At 46.1% G+C, this 14,763-nt stretch overlaps 1 protein-coding gene across 1 annotated transcript in view; it reads right to left on the bottom strand.

Moving 5' to 3' along the window:
* Entpd7 (ectonucleoside triphosphate diphosphohydrolase 7) overlaps positions 1 to 7,373 on the bottom strand; it is a 44,165-nt gene extending 36,792 nt beyond the window's left edge. Inside the window, exons 1-3 of the mRNA NM_053103.5 lie at positions 7,158 to 7,373; positions 6,781 to 6,883; positions 5,862 to 6,044 (exon numbers count right to left, since the gene is read on the bottom strand). Of these exons, the coding sequence (NP_444333.3) occupies positions 5,862 to 6,044; positions 6,781 to 6,788 (191 nt within the window). The 5' untranslated portion in view covers positions 6,789 to 6,883; positions 7,158 to 7,373. The remainder of the gene's footprint in view (positions 1 to 5,861; positions 6,045 to 6,780; positions 6,884 to 7,157) is intronic.
* Positions 7,374 to 14,763: the final 7,390 nt, after the last annotated feature.

Genomic DNA, 14,763 nt, shown 5'->3' with positions numbered 1-14,763 from the left:
ATAATTTTCACTCCCACTTTATGCACTGATATAAACTGGATTGTAGAACTAATTAAGACACCACCCCAAGATTACCCACATAACAAAGGATTAGGGCTAGTTAACCCTAAAACCACAATACCACCCCAAGGAACCATAATGAGTGTTCTCAACGAGGCTGCATATCAGAAGCCTCTGCACTTCAGAGAGACCTTGTCACCTCCATTTATTACAAGTCCCTTAGTGATTTAAAGATACAAAGGCTAAAAGCAACTATTCAAGATCACCATTAACTAAGTGATCAGACTGTATAAATAAAAGTTTTAAGAAAATAGAAAGAACTGTTCCCTAGTGTATATATATATATATATATATATATATATACTACTATATATATAGGGAACAGTATATATATATATATGTTCCCATGATAGATACTGTAGAAATTTTACATTATTCAGTGTATTTTTTCCCAGTATTTCTGAGTCAGGCTCTTACTCTGTAGCCTAGTCTGCCTTCCTTCCCTAGGCTTGGAACACAAGCATGCCACACAACACCTGGTTTCCAGCTGCCTTTAATAAATTCCTCCTTGGCCTCACCGCCCCATGCCAGTTACCACTGCTTTTAGGGCACCTGCGTCTATCGACAACCTGAACCCACAGTGGCCATCATTCTGATTTGCTGTTATCTTTGGCTTTGTGTGAAAAGTGAGAGCCATGCTAATTAAAACACTGGCAAAGGAAAGGAGTGGCTGGTGGAATACTGCAACTTTCAGGTCAACCTTGCCTATAGAGCAAGCAAAAGCAAAAACAAAACAGTAAGATGAGAGAGGAGGAGGAGGGAAAGGAAGACAAGGAGGAGGGAGGAGAGGAGGAGGAGGAAGAAGAGAGAGAGGAGGAAGAGGAAGACAAGGAAGAGGGAGAGGAGGAGGAAGAGGAGAGAAAGGAGGAAGAAGACAAGGAGGAGGGAGAAGAGGAGGAAGAAGAGGAGGGGGTAGAAGAACACAAGGAGGATGGAGAGAAAGAGGAGGAGGGAAAGGAAGACAAGGAGGAGGGAGAGAGAAAGGAAGACATGGAGACGGGAGAGGAAGAGGAGGACGAGAACAAGGAAGAAGAAAAGCAAGCAGTATGAAAGGTCCTATCTTATCACAATGTGCATGCACTTTTAGAACATGAGCTTACAGGAGCACATCTGGTTCCTTACTCATGGCTCTCTTATGATTCATTTATGATTAACTCTGTTCCTGATTCTAAAGGACTTATCTCAATTACTCACTAGGCTCTGCCGTCTAATGAGGTTATGAACTCTGTGTTCAGGAGCCACGTTCTGTTCATCTTTGTACCCCCCCCCCACCCCCGTGTCTAATACAATCCTATGAACCCATGGCAAGTTCTCAGAGAATGTTCGACCCCTAGACGCCTCGTGGAGGCTGCCACAAAGAGGAACTTATAGCACACAGCTGTTAGCAGCAGTGTGTACACAGCTGTCCATTAAACAACAATAAGCTCTGGGGTACGAGGCTGCTGATCGCTTGAGCGGGTCGGTTCAGGGTGTTAGGACTTATAGTAATGTCCTTTCAGGGCACAGTGTGTGTCCTCCACAGTTCCACAGCGATCTCATTTCAATTAAACCAACCTAACAAGTAGTTAGATATAGGATCTGGTTGCTTCGGACACAGTGGGTCACTATACCGCCTACCGTCCACTTGGGGCTTTACTCTGCTTTATCTATGCTGCTGCCGTCCAACTTCAGGCTACCCCTCTCTCCGCCCAAGTAAGTCTCTCTGCTTGCATCTTTCCTTCCAATTCATTCTCCACAAGGCCATCAACGTGAGCGTGTTTGTTTGCTTGCTTGCTTGCTTGCTTGCTTGTCTTTCAAGTAGAGCCCTGCCTGCCTTGAAACTCACTTTGTAGACCAGGCTGGCCTGGAACTCAGAGATCTACCTGCTCAGCCTCCCAAGTGCTGGGACCAAAGGTGTGCACCACCACTACTGAGCTTTTTAAAAGAGCAAATCCTAACACACCTCCCTTTGAAACCTTCTAAGCCTTTTCTCTACCCTTACGTTGAAATCTGGAACAATTCCACCCATCCCTGCCTCCCGCTCCTATTCCCACCCTGATCCAACATCATAACCAGCCAGACCCTAATGTACCTGTCCACCCACTACCCAGCTCACCTCTAACCAGCCAGACCCTAATGTACCTGTCCACCCACCACCCAGCTCACCTCTAACCAGCCAGACCCTAATGTACCTGTCCACCCACAACCCAGCTCACCTCTAACCAGCCAGACCCTAATGTACCTGTCCACCCACCACCCAGCTCACCTCTAACCAGCCAGACCCTGATGTACCTGTCCACCCACCACCCAGCTCACCTCTAACCAGCCAGACCCTAATGTACCTGTCCACCCACCACCCAGCTCACCTCTAACCAGCCAGACCCTGATGTACCTATCCACCCACCACCCAGCTCACCTCTAACCAGCCAGACCCTAATGTACCTGTCCACTCACCACCCAGCTCACCTCTAACCAGCCAGACCCTGATCTACCCCTCCACCGTCCAGCTCGCCACTCATCCTCTGACAGTTCACCCATGTGAGCTAATCCATATGGAACCCAGTCAGATCGTGCTGTCTGCCAATGGAAAGCCGTGCTAAGGTCTGCCAAGAAAACCCCATTAAGCAGCAAAGAAACTCAGCTTGTGGTCTGAGATGTAAAACTTGTAATTTTAATTGGCAAATTTCTTTTTCTGTAGTGCCGCAAACAGTATTTTCTCTCCCGGAAAGAAAGACTCTAAACTACAAGTGAAACGAGAGCTCTTGCGGAAGGAAGGTTGAACAGACAAGCAGAGCCCGCACATCATGGCTTTCAACATGATTCTTAACGACAACATAAAATAAGAGATGAGAAATTCTGGGGGCAGAACCGATGAAAAGTAGAACAGGCATTGGTCACAATTCTGACTACAAAAAGCTGCAATGCACGTTTTGCTAGAGGATTCTGGCAAGGTTCACCTCCATCCTTACTATGAAAGGGCCAACCAGAGCCTGCTTCTCTCCTGATGGGACCTGAATGAGGATACCTGTGGCCCTGGGTGCTATTGGCTGCAACTTTACAGCCATTAAATAAGCTGACCCTGTAAACAGCAAGATGGGGAAGTGCAGGGACATCCATCCTGCTGGCTAATGTGGCAGGCGCCATGGCCTCTCTATCACTGGACATCAAGTGATATGCACAAGTAAGGGGGTTTTTGTACTTATTATTATTTAACTCAATCTGAGTTATTACTTGGAGTCCAAAGTCCCTTGATACATGTCTAAGAAGCAATTCAAAAAAAAAAGGAAAAAAGGAAGAAGGGAGAAAGAAAGGAAGAAAGAAAGAAAGAAAGAAAGCCATGTTGAAAATGATGAATACACTATAACATCATTTAATCCTGTAGCCTCAAGAGAAATTCATATAAAAATATAAAAACATGATTTTCCTATAAAAGAATACAAGCCTTCTCGTGCAGTTGGTGGGGCTTTGAAAGCACAGGAAATAATTCAGAAAAATTTTCTGTGGAAAAAAAGGATATTCTGCTTTCCCTGGGCAGAATTAAGAGCACATGAAACATTAAGGAAGACACATTAAATGGGCCAGGCATGGTGGCTCACACCTTTAGGCCCAGCACTCGGGAAGCAGAGGCAGACAGACTTCTATGTAGCTGGAGCTACATAGAGAATCCGAGACTGCCCAAGGCTATCTAATGAGACTCTATTAAAAATAAATAAATAAATAAATAAATAAATAAATAAATAAACAGAAATAAAATATCCAGAATAAAACACAGAGAGAGAGAGAAAAAAGCCCACATCACCAGTTAGCTTGGGGGAAGCGTCCAGGCTCAATGCACATGTAGCCAGAGTCCCCAAAGGAGAACAGAAAAATCGATGAGAAGACGATGGTCAAAAACTGTCCAAATTTGGTTTTAAAACTCTTAACCTTACAGATCTACAAATCCAAGGGTCACGTTAACGGTCACCTTGGTACCTCAGCGTGGTGCAGAGCGAGCTCTCCACGCATGACCGCTCCCGAGTGAGAGACACTAATCACAGAGCAAACTCTCACAAAGCACGGCCCAGGCATACTGCTTCAGATCACTAGGAGAGCATCTCGAAAGCTCTAGGAGGAAAGGAGGCTCGTGCACACAGGAGACACACAGCGGCAGACTTCTCAGAAAGAATGTAAGCCCACAGGACAAAAAACCATCAACACATGAGTTCTTTAACCATGGATTTTTTTTTTTCCAAAATGAAAGCCAAGTAAGGAGTTTGTCAAAAATAAAAAATAAAAATCGAAAGAATTCACCCCCTCTAGACTCACCCTACTAGGAATGGGAGAAAGGGTTTTTTTAAAAGGCAACGGGAATATAATGGGACATGCACGGATGAACATATGGGTAAACACACAAGTTGTTTGGTTTTGTGGTTTTTTGTTTTTTTTAAATTCTTGAAAAAAAAAAAAACCTTGAAAAGACAATGGACTGTTTAAGGTAATAACAACATGTTATTGAACTTACACCATATGTAGAAGTAAAATGTCTGACAATAGCTCAAAGACTGCTGGGAAAAGCAGACGGAAGGTTTCCTGCTGTCAGATGGTTACAACGCATCACCTGAAGTACAAGCCATGTGATAAAGCTATGCACTATAAACCCCAAGGCAACCATTAAGAGGAATTAAATTATATCTGATTAATCCAACAAAGAGGACAAAATAGAATCATAAAAACCGTACTCAATTCCAAAGAAAGGGCAAAGGGGAAGGAGGATGGACAAATATAAGACAGAGAGAGAGAGAGAGAGAGAGAGAGAGAGAGAAAGGGGGGTCTAAACATAATTAACAGACAAAACGTAAATGTGGTGATCACCCACCCACACAGCCAGAATGGATAAAAAAGCAAGGCCGAACTCACTATCTACAAAAAGCCCACACCACACACACACACACACACACACACACGGTACTGTATAGGTAAAAGCACTGACTGCTCTTCCAGAGGACCCAGGTTTGGTTCCCAGCACCACATGGTACCTCACAACCATCCATAATGCCAGTTCCAGGGGATCCAACACCTGCTGTCCTCTTTAGGCACATGGTGCACATAAATGCACACGGGACACACACATGCAAATAAAAATAGTATTTTTTTAAAGACATACTTAAAAGTACTGAAAAGAATCACATTAACACGATTCAGAAGACAGCTGAGATATAGACTAATATCAGGCTAGTAGATTTCAGAGCAAAGAGTAGAATCAAGGATAAAGAGACCCATTTAACAAAGATAGAGAAGTCGATTCATCAAAAGAGCACAACAATCCTAAACATGTATGACCCAGTAAGCCTCAGTCCACCCAGACGAGAAAACAGAAAGCTATCTTTCACGGCTGAAATACAGTGTCAGCATTCTTGAACTAAAACTGTAGACAGCCAAAATGGGACTTAGGACTTTCCTTACGTAAGGAATGGCATGCAATTTTACTAATAAAAATGTAGAGCTCAGGAGTCAAAGGCAGTGCGTGAAAGAGTTTATTTAAAAATAAAGAAAAGAAAACCAGCCAAGTCTGGTGCCACAGACTACAATCCCACCAGTCGAGAGGGTGAGCCGCACACTGACAGCATCCAAGTTCAAGATGAGCCTACAGAGTGAGTTCGAGGCCAGGGAAATTTAGTGAGAACCCTGTCTCCACCATTAAACATTTAAAGAGGGTGAGGACATAACTTAGTGACATGATGCTTACTGAGCACGTGCAAGACCCCGGGTCAGTCCCCTGAACTACAAACGTAAGGTTGTAACTTCAAAACCAATCTGAGCAAAGTGATCAAAAGCTGACTTACCTCTCATACTGCCTGTCCCGTGGTAACGAAGTGGCCCAGTGTCGTAAATCCATGATTAAAAGAAGTAAAAGGACACAGGGTATAAAGAAGAGTCCCAGGAATGCCACCCGCTGACGGAGAAACGGGCTCACTGTGGGCACAGTGAAGTACCAGGAGGCTGGGCAGAGGTAGGAAAAACTGATCCTGGAATGAGACAAACATTTGTTAAGTCCTAAAATCTCTCCATAAATTACCGCTTTAAAACTGTTTTTAAAACTAGATGAACACCCTGAAAGGCAAAAATCCCAGGTCAAGAGAAGTCTAAATGGTTTTTTTTTTTAAGTTGCAAATGAAAGGCAAGCACCTGTATTGTTCATAGTGTTTCTTTCCATCATGCAGTTTAGAAAGACATGATGTGCTTGAATAATCTACTGTTGGTGGAAAGATCAAAGGGAGGGGGGCACAGGGGCGGGGGGCACAGGGGTGGGGGGGTGGGGTCTTCCTAACACTGGCTAATCAGAGAGGCTGCAACATGACCGACCACTAGCCATGCTGTCAAGAAACCAGATAGTTACACAAGTTATTTAACTGATTTTTTTTAAAAATGCTTTAGCAAATTATAGACACAAGGAGACCTTTCTTAAAATTAGTTTTAACAGATACACAGTCAAAACTGAGTCTTTGGCCTTAACTCAACCACCTTTCAGAGACAACCACTGCTACTCTCAAGACCCCAGGTTATGGGCTGGAAATGATTCGACTGGCCTTTCCAAAGAATGCAGCTTTGACATTTTTGCATACACCTGACCAGGATGCAAAGTTTAGGCGCAGCCTCAGGGCAAACCTCACCTAGCCTCCCAGCGCCCCCGCCCCCCCCCCCGCGCCCCTGCTACCACCCTCCACTCAGCTCCTTGACAGATATAATGAGTGCAAACCTTACCTAGCCATGGGTTCCCTTCAGTGGTCTCGACGTCTGTCACCTCCGTTTCCTTTTGCTTTGAGAGGGTGGCCTCCTAGTCCCAGGCATCTCCTAAGCCTGCAGCCTAGAAAGGGTTGGCTGGCTTTCAGACAGTGCCCAAAGGACCTGATCCCCGCAGCGACTGCACGTTTCCTTCCCACTGTACTGACCCTCACTCCGTGTCGCTTCTCTCTCCTCCCACGGGCCCAGAGGATCCTACCGTGCATCCCGAACGCGGGGCTTTCCTGTGGACAGGCTCAGTGTTCACGGAGCACGCCACCCCAGGTGGTAGGGACAGGGGACCCCGCTTCCTCTCCTCGTCCCTATCCGTCCCGCAGCTCTCCCGCAATCCCACTCACGGGAATCCCGAGGCCCGCTCGTCCCTCTGCACAGCCCGGCCTGGTCCTGGTCCTCAGCGGTTCCCAGTGGCTCCCAACACAGCCGGAAGGAGGCCCGGCCTCCGGCGGCGCCACGTCCCCAAGGAAACCGCACCGAGCCAATGACTGCAGGGGACCCGGAGAGGCCCGCCCTGCGCGCAGCCGGAGCCACCGGCGAAGCCGCGGCGGTCACAAACTGAGCGTCTGTTCACAACGACACCAATCCCCAAAGGTGCCTGGCCACGAATGCCCGCCCCTGGACTCCCGGCCGTGACCAATGGAAAAGTCGTCGCACCCAGGCTCCGCCTGGAGGGCGGGCTGGGACCCGCAGCCCGCACGGGAGAGGCCACAGACTGCTGCTGCAAGGCCAGCTCCCTGCGGTGGCCTTCACCGCTGCAGCTTCCACCGTTCCTGTGGGTGGGTCTCCGAATGCTCATCACAGCTACGCACCCCTTGCTCATAGCCTTTCTTCCCTCATTGGCAGTTCCTCCATCCCGTCCCTTTTGCCCACAAACTGATATCCCAGGATCACTGTCATCTCTCATGATAGAAACACTGTGAGAAAAAATTAGAGCCGGTGACGTTTGCATCAAAGTACTCGTGTCCATTTCTTCAACGTTGGTTGTCTACTGGGTGCAGATCATGAACATTTGTATTGTTGTCCTCCTGGGCCCTATGGTAACACAAAAGAAACAGTCCCTTAACTCTTGCTTACACCAGCCCCGTGTCTCATTTTGCATGAAGAAGTCTCTTGAATGACAGAAAATCTAAAGTTTTTACAACCTGTCCCTTTCATTACTGTCCACGGTGCACCTACTGGGTCTCCTCACCTCTTGGTTAAGCTCCAGCATGTGTACCCTTGAGTGTTGGGACCTGATGGTTTTTGTACATTCTGCTCTTCTCACTTTATCAGCTCCTGATCATGTCTTACCTTTGGCTTAAGGGTGTCTTCCTCCAAAAATCTTACCCGACCCCACATCTTTTTATAGACACCTTCTGTTTCAGTTACTCCTCGATTTACAACCATGTGCCTGTCTGCCCCACTAACTCCCTATCCTTGAGAGCAGGAGTATCCGCTCTTACACATCCCCAAAGCTAAGTCACACCATCCCTTATAAAACGCCGCCAACACAGGACGTAAATGAATACCTGGACGGGGATGAAGACCAAGAGGAGATCAATAGGGACAATTTTATTCAAAGCTGGCTGTAACCAGTGACAGTCACTGTCACTGCATTTGGCAGAGAATCGAAGCTCTCAAAAGAGTAAAGCAGCTTTGGTAGTGAAAGGGACTGGGCTTGTCTATCTCTGACGAGGTATCATAGCAAAGACAGGCTGAAGGTTGAGTGACAGGTGCAGAGGAACACACTCCACTCAGCGCTCTGCAGCTGGGCCTGAGTTAGAAAAAGAGCAAACAAAAAAGAAGCTGGCTGGAGTCTTGGAATCCTACACTTGGAGGTAAAGGTGGGTGGATCTCTGTTAGTTCGAGGTCAGCCTATCGTCCATAGTGAGTTCCAGGACAGACAGGAATATGTACAGTTCAAGGAAAAAGGACAAGGTAAGATGGCAACCCAGCTATCAGAGTAGCAGAAGGGGAAGACAAAGTAGACAAAGGTCAGATCAAGGATGACAGAACTCTGGTCAACCACCACGATGCTTTAGTGTCACACTTAATCTGGGACACTGGAACCGCACTGAGCAAAAGGTGTGCAGGCAAATGCAGGGCTCGGGACGTAGACCAGCTGGTAGAGCGTTTTCCTGGCACAGACCATGAAACCCTGTGTTCGACACACACACCCACACCCGCCCCCTGCACCACATTTTAAAATAACAGAAAAGCAAAAACAAGCAAACAAACAAACAAACAACTCTCAAGCCTGAGTGTGGCGGTGCTTGCCTGTGATCCCTGCAGACATGGACAGAGAGAGGATCAGAAGTCCGAGTCATCCTCTACTATTTAGCAAGGTTGAGGTCAGTGTAAGCTATGTGAGACCCTAGCTCAAAAAGACCAAATCAGACCGGGCTTGATGGTGCAGTCTGTAACCCTAGCACTTCACTAGGAAGTTGAAGTGGGAAGATTGCTGTGAGGCAGTCTGGACTTCTTGGTGAGACCATGCCCTAAACAAACACAAATACACACACACACACACACACCCTCATACATACATACACACACACACACCCTCATACATACATACACACACATCCTCATACACACACACTCTCATACACCCACACCCACACACCCTCATACACACACATGCACACACACACACACACTCATACATACATACACACACCCTCATACATACATACACCCACACCCACACACCCTCATACACACACACACATGCACTCATACAATCACAAACACATACATGTACTCGTATGCACAGATATGCATGTATGCACAGATATGCACATTGCATAAATTTGGTATTAACCACAGAATTATATAAATATAGATAATTTAATTGTCCCAGAGAACAGTTCCTAAAGAGAGGAAGACGTAGAACTAATTCAAAAGGTGTTTTGGAATAGTTTTTAACCCCTTGAAGTATTGTTCTTTGAGTTATAAATCTAAAAATGCACATATCTTAAACTCCAGTGCTCTAAGAAGTGGATGTTTTGGAGGGTAAACAAGATTCCCACCTATTTAAGGTATCCATCCACTCAGCCGGCCGAATCAAAAAAAAAAAAAAAGTTGAGACCACTTCTCTTCCTCCTTTGCTGAAACCCAGAAGACATGTTGAAACAAATTATAGGAAGCCTAATTTTAAAGTTTTTTTAACTGCTCCTTAAAGGCTTGTCTACAACTACATCAAATATTTTGTCAACATGCCCTTGATGCCCAACCCCGAACATGACCTTGCCCTCAGCCACTGGGTGTCCATAACCCACCATGCCCCCTTCCCCTGTAATCAATCCTTCACCCTTTCACACTGCCACCTGTCTAACCTGTAAAGGTTTCTCTCCCATGTTTAATTGTCTCTCCTTGTATGCCCTTCAGGAACCTCACTGTTTAAAGCCAAACCTGCTGTCTCCCCACTCATGTGACCCCCCCCCACAAGCCCCTCTATTGGAGTACTCATCTTGGACAGAATTCCCTGCGATTGCCCCACATGGGAACCTATGCAGGAGCTATTCTAAAATCTCCTCTCTCTTTTTTCCTTCCTCATTTCCACCCAGTTTGTGTTCTTACCTATTGTAAGTATTCACCAGAGAAGACTGCTCAGACATGGGCTTAAACCAATGGAAAGTCTTTATTAGTTGCCTGGTGATTATGCTGGGTACTCAGGATCTCAGTGTAGCCCTGAGTCTTTCTCAGGGTGAGCTTTTAAGCACAAAAACCATGTTCTGGGTTGACATTTGTGGTGGTTTGAATATGCTTGGCCCAGGGAGTGGCACTATTAGGCTGTATGGCCTTGTTGGAGTAGGTGTGGCCTTGTTGGAGGAAGTGTGTCACTGTGGGGGAGGGCTTTGAGAGCCATGTGGGAGCCAGTTTTCTCCTGTTTGCCTTCGGAATAAGATGTAGAACCCTCAGCTCCTCCGGCACCATGCCTGTCTGGATGCTACCATGATTCCCACCATGATGATGATAATTGACTGAGCCTCTGAACCTGTAAGCCAATTAAATGTCCTTTATAAAAGTTACTGCCTTGGTCATGGTTTTTCTCTCTCTCTCTCTCTCTGATTGTTTTTTAACTTATTATATCGAAGGATACTGTAGCTATCTTCAGACACACCAGAAGAGGGCGTCAGATCTCATTACAAATGGTTGTGAGTCACCATGTGGTTGCTGGGATTTGAACTCAGGACCTTTGGAAGAACAGTCAGTGCTCTTACCTGCCCATCTCTCCAGCCCCAGTCATGGTTTCTCTTCACAGCAATGAAACCCTAACTAAGACAACATACTTCAGTTAACAAGAACAGTTAGCCTGAAGCAGAACTACAGAAGCCAAAGAGCTTAGTACATTTAGAGACTTCCCCAGAGCTATGCGCTTTGATGGACTAGGTCTTTGCCTTAGTTCTGGCAGGTAGTATTGTCTATGTGCTGAGTTTTACAGCTTGAACAGTACTTCCATCATGGAGTCAGTTGTGCTAAGGTCTCAGAGCCTACTAAGGTCTGGGGTTCTGTTACACAAGGACCTAAAATCCTTCCTGGGACCTTCTGGGAAATTTTCTGCTAGTCTTCTCGTCAGACCTATGTGTCCTCCAGGACACCAGCTCATCCTGGAATTATTGTGAATTTTTTTTGTAGACCAGGCTGGCCTCGAACTGAGAAGCCCACCTGCCTCTGCCTCCCAAGTGCTGGGATTAAAGGCGTGTGCCAGCACTGTCCAGCTCACTGTGAAATTTAATCATTGCTACTTTCTGACTTAAAAATTCATTAGCGCCGGGCGTGGTGGCGCACACCTTTAATCCCAGCACTCAGGAGGCAGAGGCAGGCGGATTTCTGAGTTCGAGGCCAGCCTGGTCTACAAAGTGAATTCCAGGACAGCCAGGGCTACACAGAGAAACCCCGTCTCGAAAAAACCAAAAACCAAAAACCAAAAACCAAAAACCAAAAACCAAAAACCAAAAACCAAAAAAAAAAAAAAAAAAAAAATTCATTAGCAATTATTTCATTTTATTCTATGTATATGTATGTATGTGGACCATATGTATGCAATGCCTATGAAGATCAGAAAGAGGAACTGGGCCGGGCGGTGGTGGTGCACGCCTTTAATCCCAGCACTTGGGAGGCAGAGGCAAGCGGATTTCTGAGTTCAAGGCCAGCCTGGTCTACAGAGTGAGTTCCAGGACAGCCAGGGCTATACAGAGAAACCCTGTCTCAAAAAAAAAAGGTGGGGCGGGGGGGGGGGGACTGGATCCCCTGAAACTGGAGCAATCTATGGTTGTAGCCACTAGGTGAGTGCTGGGAACTGAACCCAGATCCTGAGCAAGAGCAGCAAGTGCTCTTAACCACAGCACCACACACCAGCCCCGATGGCACCAACAGGGTATGATACATAATTCTTGCGTTCTTAGCATGGTGTGCCAGACTTCCCTCACTGCCTCTAGCACCTTGTTAACCTGTGGGGTAAGCACATGCCTGCGCCTACTGCACCTAGCTATATGCTTGAAGAGCATCAGGCTTCAACACCAGGCACTACAGAACAGACTGTACTGTGTCTCAGTCAATCATGGTGCGCCCGCACCCTCACCAGCCACTAGTTTCAACATGGGCACATGGTGGGAAGGCTGCTGAAAGGTAGTCAGGCATCGTGGAGTGGTGCAGAGGGAAAACCATGTCTCCATCTTAAAAACAAATACGAATCTTTATAAAGTTTATAAAACGAGAGACAGAAAGTCCACCCCTCTCCAACATAAATTTAAGGAATAGGAAGCCTGGTGGCTCTGCAGCACAAGTCTTGGAATAGCTAGATTAAAAACAGTATACAAACCCCCTACACTCGTGATAGCATCATGCATCAAAACTGACAAAGACTAAAGTGTTTGGTTATGCACAACATTGATGTGTTTTTATAATCACGTGGCAGAGGAGCACTAGGGGCAGAATCCTTGCAAGCTAGGCAATTGCTCAGCCACTAAGCTACACTCCTAACCCTGGCTTTGTTTGCTCTATAACCCAGGCTGGCCTTGAACTCAGAATCCTCGTACCTCTGTCTCCTGAATGCTAGGATTACAAACCTATGCCACGCACTAAGACTGTATACAGAACCCAGCTATTGCTCGCTAATCTTATTGCTACCATCCCCGTCCTCTCACTACTGCTCACTACTATATCGTTGCAGTCTCTGAACTGGCCTTGTTCCCGTCTATTCTAACTCTGTGGTCAGCATCCATCTTTCAGGTCCAAGGTCAGACCTCCCTCCATCTCGGAGTAAAGGCTGATGCTCTCAGAACCGACCCCCTCCAGGTCTATGCTGTCTACCTAACACGCTCCTCTCCTTGCTCTCACATGCCCTCTGTTATTTCTTTCGCCCACTTGACCCTAGACTTGCTTACTTCTAGACCGTGACACGCCTCACACTTTTGTACTTTTCTGTGCCCGGACTGTTGCCACACCTTGCCCACCTGCAGGCCTCCTTCAGCCTGTGTTAAAACATCTCCTTCTCAGGAGGCCCCTCCTCAGCCACCCTATTTAAAATTGTAACCTTTGCTGATTCTCACTTCCCACTCCCCATATTTCCTATCACCATTGTCTTCACTGCAAGGTGTTTTACTCAGTGGTTATTTCGGTTTTCAGTACTGGGTGGTGACCCTAGGGCCACTCACACTGGGCGAGCACTCTTCCATCAGAGCAACATCCCCGTCCTTACTTACTGGTTTATTGTCTGTCACCTGTGACTAGAATAACAACTCCATCAAAGCAATAAGGTGGCTCAAAAAAAATGAAAAAGAAAAGCTCATTGTGTATAAATATGTGAAGGACTCAAGCACTATTAAATAAAAAGACTGATAAAACTGGACGTGGTGATATACAGCTATAATCCTAGCCCACGGAGGACTCATTGGGAGGGTGGAAGGTTTGATGTCAACCCAGGTTATATAGCATGACCTTGTCCCCAAAACTGAAAAAAAAAGAAGCAAAGCACTGACAGTTGACAACAAAAATCTGGAACCATGTGTATTAGTTAGGGTTTTCTTGAGGGACAGAACTGACTGAATATATGAATATATACATATACATTTATATAGATAGATAGATAGATAGATAGATAGATAGATAGATAGATGACATTCTAGTAAATTCCATTGAGCAACACACACATATGTATGTATGTGTGTATATATGCACACACACATATACCCACATGAATGGGATTTATTAGACTGGTTTACATCAGTGCTCAGCCTTTTAGCTAAAATCAAGTATAAACTGGTTTACAGGCTGTGGTCTAGGTAGCCCAACAATGACTGTCTACCAGCAGTAGACAAGAACAGAGTAGTTGTTTGGCCCATGGGGCTGGATGTCTCAGCTGATCTTCAGTATACGCCAGGATCCTGAAGAAGTAGGTTCTAATGCCAATGGAGGAATGGACTTGCCAGCAAGCAGGCAAAGAGAGCTTCCTTCTTCCATGTTCTTACCCAGAAACTCACACTGCTGCTTGGCTTTTCCCTTCTCCTCTTCCCCAGTCTTCTGATTCCCTCCCTTCCCTACCTGTACAACTCTCAGTGTCCCGCCCTGTGCTCAGTCATTGGCTTTTAGCATCTTTATTGATAGATCAAAATCCAATTGGGGGCAAGGACCTTCAGCCTCAGTAAACACAGATTTCCAATCAAAACATCAGAACCACCCTCTACACCCACGACCTCTATAGCATCCTCAGCCACACAGACAGAGACTAAAGTGTTTGATGACTGTCAGGGTTCTCTAGAGTCACAGAACTCATGGAATGTCCCTCTATATTAAGGGAAATTATTGGAGTGACAGGCTGAGATCCAACTAGCCCAACAATAGGCAGCTGTGAATGGAAAGTTCAAGAATCTACTTGTTGCTCAGCCCCATGAGGCCGGGTGTTTCAAGCTGCCTTCTGTATAAGCTGGATAACCTGAAAAAGTAGGTTCCAACAGATGTGCT

Source organism: Mus musculus, chromosome 19 (assembly GCF_000001635.26).
Source record: "Mus musculus strain C57BL/6J chromosome 19, GRCm38.p6 C57BL/6J".
Lineage (NCBI taxonomy): Eukaryota > Metazoa > Chordata > Mammalia > Rodentia > Muridae > Mus > Mus musculus.
This window is presented reverse-complemented; position numbering and strand designations above follow the sequence as displayed.